Source organism: Salmo trutta, chromosome 35 (assembly GCF_901001165.1).
Source record: "Salmo trutta chromosome 35, fSalTru1.1, whole genome shotgun sequence".
Lineage (NCBI taxonomy): Eukaryota > Metazoa > Chordata > Actinopteri > Salmoniformes > Salmonidae > Salmo > Salmo trutta.
Genome location: NC_042991.1, coordinates 10,058,013 through 10,065,436, shown reverse-complemented (window position 1 = coordinate 10,065,436; position 7,424 = coordinate 10,058,013). Strand labels below are relative to the sequence as shown.

General features: G+C 42.2%; 1 protein-coding gene across 2 annotated transcripts; it reads left to right on the top strand.

Moving 5' to 3' along the window:
- Nucleotides 1-331: 331 nt before the first annotated feature.
- stxbp6l (syntaxin binding protein 6 (amisyn), like) lies at nt 332-7,039 on the top strand. Of its 2 annotated transcripts, none has more exons than XM_029733256.1 (7): nt 332-480; nt 1,058-1,245; nt 2,340-2,470; nt 2,605-2,908; nt 3,221-3,319; nt 4,005-4,174; nt 4,533-7,039. In XM_029733256.1, exons 2-7 carry the CDS (start codon nt 1,092-1,094, stop codon nt 4,554-4,556), a joined length of 882 nt encoding a protein of 293 aa, XP_029589116.1. In that variant the 5' UTR covers nt 332-480; nt 1,058-1,091; the 3' UTR covers nt 4,557-7,039. The 2 variants fall into 2 exon arrangements, with proteins under 2 accessions (XP_029589116.1, XP_029589114.1); XM_029733254.1 differs by having other exon boundaries at nt 333-480; nt 4,002-4,174.
- The last annotated feature ends 385 nt before the right edge of the window (nt 7,040-7,424 follow it).

The window sequence follows — 7,424 nt, the reverse complement described above, 5'->3', positions numbered from 1 at the left end:
CAATGTAATATAACAGGATTTTAAAATCAAATAAATGTGCACAATTTCTACTTAAAATATTAAAGTGATGCAAAAGGCTCTCATTTCGTGGATCAATCCCAATATCTACGCTTTGAAAGTAGTTTCATGTCCAAGGAAGTTTTTACAGTACTGAAAGAGTACATACATTTTTTAAATCAATATGTTCCAGATATTTGCAACCTGCAAATAATAAAGATAATTATGTTAAACCAAGAATAATATTTGTATTTATTAAAATGTATTCTAATGAGATTCAACTCAACAGTACAATTTCCCACGTGACTTCTAACTTGCTCAAATGGGACGGCGTCCCAGACAGATTCGCCTTCTCCGCAAGGCGTGCTGTTGTTGTGTGACAAAACAACACCATTATAAGGCGTTGGAATAGTTTGGTGAGCATTACTGCAGCTTCTCTGTTTCTGCGTCTCGAAGGAGTGAGGGGGTAAAACAACAAAACAGGTATTGTAAACGATTATTTCTGCTCCCTTGCAAATTGTTCTGAAGGCCACCATGGAGAATTTTTATTGCAAATACTTTTGCGACGATTCATTTAATTCACTCCGGTTAAATAAGTTAGATCCACAACTGATTTAAATGATCTGCCACTTTTAGAGGTGTAACGTTCACCACTTTACTAGTTAGAAATAACCCTCTAAGGGTCCTTGATGTTTAATGATGGTCTATATATGACACACAGGAAATCAAGATTACATTAATGAATATGTATATATTAATGTTTCATTCACTTCTCACTTACTCACCCTATGGACATTCCACCCCCAACGGACACGGACACTTACCCTGCCCCCACCCACCAATGGAGCTTTATCAATGCTGTGTGTGTGTGTGTGTGTGTGTGTGTGTGTGTGTGTGTGTGTGTGTGTGTGTGGTCTCATTCACTTCTCTTTTTTTGACCTGCACAGTTGGAGCTTGGAGCATAAGAATTTCACTGTACCCTGCGACTACATCTGTGACCCTGTGCGTGTGACTAATAAACTCATCTAATCATCAGTCTCTCTGTCTACTATCTTCATAGATCACTCATCAAATATCCTACACCCAGTTCCACCATGAATATCCAGTCAGCTATCAACAGGGAGGTGTTTGCTCCCCGGGATGAGAGGATGCTAGTGGCTGTGGAGGTGAAGAGGAGAAAAAGGAAAAGGGTCCCCTTTCTGCCCACTGGAGGCAAGGGAGAATACATGACATACATCTGTTTGTCAGGTAACACCTATATATTTTTTTATGCATCCAACATCATGACTACATCTACATTCTACATTTTTTTTTTTTTCAACCTAAAAAAGTGTCTCGGAGTAGGTGGTGATCTAGGATCAGTTTTGCATTTTTAAGGATGCACTATGCAGAAATCACTCCAACATTTCCTGGTTGCAAAAATTCTAATAGTTTGCCTAATTTCAGTTGATATGACAACAAGCAAGTGTAGAGAATCGCTACCGTCTAAACGGCTGTGAAATATATTTTCCATAGCCAAAAACAGTATTTTCTGCTGTTTTGAAACTGGTGTACCAAAGTAAAAGTCTCTCAAATTCAACTTAAGAACAGGAAGCATAGAAATGATGCACATAGAACAGATCTACAGCTTCTTAGACTGGCTTTCAGTAAGAATGACAGATCTATAACTCACCTTTCTATGTGAATTTGGTCAGGTATCCCAAAAAGTTACATATTGCAACTTTAAATCATAATGAATAAGAGGGGAGAGACCTGATCCAGATGAGCATTCCTACATTGAGACTCGCTGTGAATACGGGCCCAGGTATACTGAGATGACCAGTAGATAGATCAGTGTGACTTATACAATTCACTATCCTGTTGCTGCTCTGTAGTCCTGCTACGTACAACTCTCTTCAGTAGGTTATTGAAAATCTGCGTTGTTTAACCGTCTCATAGTGGCATTGTCTGAGCAGAAGGATGCAGAGGTATTCATCGTGTTGCAATAACGACATTGTGCTGCTGTTAATCAAAGATCTTTGCGTCTGACACTGTCAGAGGACATGGATCCTAAAATTGAACAGGAAGGATCATTCACATATTTAGAATAGGCATTGGCGGTCTGTTTGATCAGTGATGGTGACTGATCGCTAATGGCTTCTGTGTTGGGTTAATTTGTTCACAATGAAACATATCATTACTGGATAGCCAGTCTTTTATCAAGTGTCTTTTAATCTTCTATCTTGACTCCAGTAGGGAGTACATTTACATTTCCTTCCTCTATTGTGGATGTTATGAAGTGTGCTTGCTTACCTTTCAGTATTGGCATATTTGTAAGCCCTTAACCCCTCCCAATCCCCCAGTGACCAATAAGAAGCCAGCTCAGCTCCTCATCACCAAAGTCAAGCGGTTTGGAGGCTCCGCCCCCTTCACCAGAAGGTCACAGTGGGCCGTGGAGCAGCTCCGCCAGGTCAACGGCATCAACCCCAACAAGGTGACATCACCACCAGTATACATGCCTATTGGCTGGGATTGGAGGACCTTCTGACCCATGTCTGTTTGTTTAGACCACTATTCCCCCTACTGTCCTGTGACCTATACTGTATCCCTCCTGTGTGTCTCCCTCAGGACTGCCCAGAGTTTGACCTGGTGTTCGACAACGCCTTTGACCAATGGGTGGCCAGCTCAGCGCCAGAGAAGTGCATCTTCATCCAGATCATGTACCATGCCTGTCAGACCTATTGGGATGGCAAGGAGGCGGTCCCTGGTAGCCCAGCTGGGGATCAGCAGAAGGCCCCAGGGGGCCAGAGTAGCCCAGGGGCCCAAGGGGGCCAGATGGGAGGACCAGGGCCCCAGGCTAGACGGAAGAGCACCGTGGGTCCCAGGCCCCGTCATACTGAGTTTGTCAACTGTCAGTCCAAACTCACGGGAGGTAAGGGAGTGTTGAAGGAAAAGCAGTCTATCAACAGTCGGTCCCAATTCACTCCCTTCTCCTTGGTCCTAACCCTTCCATGTTTTCAAATCAAAGTGCTAGGGGAAGGGTTAGGGAGCGAATTTGGGTCATGTGTGAATTTTTCTGGGACCACTGGGTCAACCCTAGGAGTGGCTTGTCTTATCTCATATAATATGGCAGGGACTCCAATTCATGTTTGGTTCTGTAGTTTCTACTTGCCTATTTTGATCACGGTTATAATACGGCTATTATCAGATTCCACTATTTGTGTCATTGTTGTCATTCTAACAGATGCCTGCAAAATGAATCTGGTCGTGTACCGTTGCAAGGTATTTTTCAACCGCATGAAGAAGGTGATCGTTTCAAACCAAAGCCGTTCTCAGGCTGGAGGTAAGTGAGTAAAAAAAAAGCCCAAATAACCTCTAATACTCACTGAGTAGCAACACGATCTCTGCAGAGATGACAAAAGGCGCGTGGTGATGACCTTAGTAGGCCTGTATCTGTTCTATTCTCATGGATTCCTAATCCTCTCTAAGGAGATGGATGGGTTTGGTCTATTGTCTTCTGTTACACCTCTCCACTGCAGTAGAGAATGCCTCTTCTATGAGGTTGTGCCTAGATGAGTGGTGACTTTGTGTCCAAACCTCCTGCTAAAAAACAAAGGCTGGCCTTGAGTCTCCGGGGCAGGGAGACTGAGAAGGAACGCGGCTCCCCATTGAACCCGCTGACAGGGGGGTTGTCATGTGTAGCACTGGGAGAGGTGCCAGGCAGTTGCAGGGCCTAGAGACACAGAGCAACAGCAAATGTTGCAGAGTCTTTGTCCTAAGCTGACCAGTCCAGGGCTTGTATCCACAAAGCGTCTCAGTGTAGGAGTGCCTTTTGGATCATAATGAATATTATTATATGGGCAGATCCTAGATCAGCACATCTTCTCTGTGATACATTCACCCATGAACATACTGAACTCATGCCTAGGCTGTTTTATAATTGGTAATTATCAATGAACAGGATTTGTTTGCAGTCTTCTGAGTATCCCATCTCTGATGCACTGCTCTGTCTCTGTGTTGTGCAGCAGGTCCTAGAGCAGGTCCCAGTGGGCAGCGCCCTCCAGGGGGCAGTATGGGTAGTGTAGTCCAGAGGGCCAGCCAGGCCCTGCAGGAGCGTGGGGAGAGACTGGGCCGGGCCGAGGACAAGACGGTAGACCTAATGCACAAAGCCCAGCAGTTTGCAGACACTGCTCACAAGGTGTGACATAGCATTGTTGAATGTAAATAGTATACACGCTCACACACACACACAGATTCAGCATGTGGGTGAAAGTTTGACTTCACCCCCTGAGTTTGGTCCACTTTGGTCCCACTTTTATTATGAAGTGTGCATCATTCCACACTACGGGATATCCTGCTGTGTACATTGACTTTGTTCAGAACGTTTACCCACTGAGAAAGCCAGGAGAGCTACAGTTGGCCTCATCTAAACAAACATTTATCAGGCCCTGGAATGCCCTCCCAAGTGGCCCATTGAAGTGAGGGGGGAAAAAAACGTTTTTATTTCATAGGAAATGATCTAGAATGTGTAAATTCTGATTTTCTTTCTCCTCTAGCTGGCTCTGAAGCATTCAAACTAGAGGCATATCTTCCTGTGGAAGCGCTCCTGGAGTCGTTGGCCCTAATTTACTTGTTAATTCTATGTAATAACATTTATACTCATCTTGGACTGAGTTGAAACTAATGGACTAATGTTTGGACTGAGTTGAAACCCAGTGGTCACACTGCAAATCCTCTGTGAAGAATCCTGTCTAGTACTGGGTTATTGCGCTTGCTATTAGGACTTAGACTGTGGACAAGCAACTGTCACTTGTCAGAAGGACATTAAAATGTTTACAGATGGGCAGTGGGGAGGACGGCCCAGTTATGGACCCCCAGCATTAAAGAATGACCTTTCACCTCTAGAACGGGTCCTGTGGATTACATGGTGTCCTTTCATGGGATAGATAGCTGGTATACTGGATGGCAATGTAATGTCACAATGCTCCAACTGTTTGAGTGTACATGTCTTCCCTGCTTCGGTAGCCTCTTCTCTGATAACGAGGATTTTAGATTTTATTGATGAACTTTTGTTTTGTTCGGTTTTAGATATGTTAATATGGATTCATGAATTCACACAGTGAACAGCTGACAAGTGAAGTTGAGAACCTACGTGTCGCCACCATGAATATATTATTTCAGTTTTTTTTTTTTTATATTTTTTTTATTTTGCTCATTGCATAAATCATTGATCATTTATGATTGAATAGCCACACACAAAGAGCAGCTTGTGAATATTGGCACGAACCGATGCAACTCGGATTGTAAATTAATTCCTGGAGTTATTTTCCTCTTTGCATTGTTGGGAAGTGCCCATAAGTAAGCATTTCACTGTTAGTTCGTTAACAACAGGTGTAGACTGTGACAAACCCATTTTATAGATTAGATTTTTTTTTTTTTTTTACAAATTGCACATTCATTGACTGTTTGAATGGCATTGAATGCATAAGTGTGGCTCTTAAGGTTATTGCCTTCATGGTTGTCAGAGCAGGTGCAGGGGAACAAGGAACACCTGGTGAAATCATTTTTTTTCTTTTCGTGATTGTGTAATAGTCTTGATTTCTTTGCTCTTTCTAAAGTGGAATATGCACTCATTTGCTTTCACTGTTTTTCCATGCTCAATTCCTCCAGTGCCCTTTCCCTGCTTGTATCAAAACCATTGATTAGTCACCAATCACTGTTCCAAATTCAAGTTAATATGTTCCTATTTGATTCTGTCTCTTGTCTTTGTCTAATCGTGTTTTGATTAATTGATCCCCTGAATTGTCCCTGTCTTGTCTGTTTGTCTCTTGTGCCATATCTACATGTATGCATGTCCTTCAAATGCTAGTTCCATGTGAAAAAAGTTGAGTGTAGCAGTTGGAATGGTGGGTTCATGTATGTAGACCAGTGCTCTTCTAGGTGAGGTCATAAGGAAGGTATTTAATGTTGGCGTCCACCCATCCGGCTCTATGTGGTAGCAAATTGATCCTGGGGACGACGTTGGTGTGAAGTTTCTGATTAACACTGTATAGATGATACCGGGGAGTTGGATAGTGATGATGAGATGGTTCAGTTGGATAGTGATGAGGAGACTGGTAGAGATGAGATGGTTAGTGATGAGGAGACTGGTAGAGATGAGATGGTTAGTGATGAGGGTTGGTTAGAATGAAGGTGTATTTGCTGAAGGTCTAGCTCAATGCTGTTTTGATGCCCAGTGATAATGTTTTTTTTATTCTACACAGTACAGACAGTTTTGGGATGGCGTTTTCCTTTAAACTCTTATCTTTCGGTATTTTTTTCATTAGTCCATTGTTGACATGGTTTCAATGCTTGTCAGCAATCAAGTTTTCAAGATATGTAACTTTCAAAATGCAGAAATCATCCCTGAATGATGCTTTTTGTGTCATATGATGCAAGATGCAGCAACATGATACAGGAATCATCCCCCTATGATGCATTTTGAAAGTTACATATCTTGAACTTGATTGCTGACAAGCAAAACATTTTGAGACTGTCAACGATGGACCAATGAATCACACAGTTTTGGGGTGGAGTTTTCCTTTAATTGATATGCTTTAGCAGCTGGGGCAGTGTGTCCCTTTTTATGTTGAGCGTCTCATAGAAAGTGAGAGCGTAGTCTTACCTCTGCCTTCAGAGTACTCGTATTAGAAGGAAGCTTGTTCTGTGGCACCGAACTGTCAGGAGTGGAATCCAAAGAGGGCGCTTGTCCTGACTGCATGTTTTCTGTTGCTGTATTACTGCTGTGGCAAAAGATGGGTTAGAATCTAAATTAATTGCCCAAGAAGAGCACCTCACTACTTTTAATTTTTTTTTATAGCCTGATCGTGGAGTTAAACCCTGTACTGACATCTGTTTTATTGTTCCTAGAAATGCAGAGTATTTAACATTGCCTTATACTTATACTACAGAGCTTCAAGTACTGTTCTAAGTGTAAATGAGATTTCTTGTACTGCCTTTTAATGAGAAGAAGAGCAATGACCTTAACACTCCTTTTTTGACCCAATAAATGAAATGGGACCCATCTGATCTCTGTTTTCATTGTGATAGTGTCTCGTGTGTCCCTGGACAGAGGTGTAGGACGTTACTTCTGTTTGCCCTTTTTCCCGACAGTAGAGGGTGCTCAAACAGCAGTCAAATCTGATCCACCGGCCATCACAAATTATGTCATTACTTAAAGGTATTCTTTGAACATGTAATTATTTTTGCGTAGACAACACATTTGAATGTTCTAACATAATGTAGGTGATAACCTATGGTTAGGATTGTTAGGAATATTTTAGATCTGTCAAATTTCAGTCACCAATGATTGTTCAGTAGAAGGAAATTAAGCTTAAAAGAACTTGGATCATTGTTTTGGGATCATAAGCTTTACTGCCCACGTGTTCAATCCAGTCATAACTCTGTGT

Excerpts from the sequence above, each read along its gene's own strand:
- stxbp6l (XM_029733254.1), top strand. The coding sequence starts at position 1,092 with ATGAATATCCAGTCAGCTATCAACAGGGAGGTGTTTGCTCCCCGGGAT. Across the intron at positions 3,320-4,001 it reads AAGCCGTTCTCAGGCTGGAG|CAGGTCCTAGAGCAGGTCCC; the intron begins GTAAGTGAGTAA and ends TGTGTTGTGCAG. Across the intron at positions 4,175-4,532 it reads TTGCAGACACTGCTCACAAG|CTGGCTCTGAAGCATTCAAA; the intron begins GTGTGACATAGC and ends TTTCTCCTCTAG.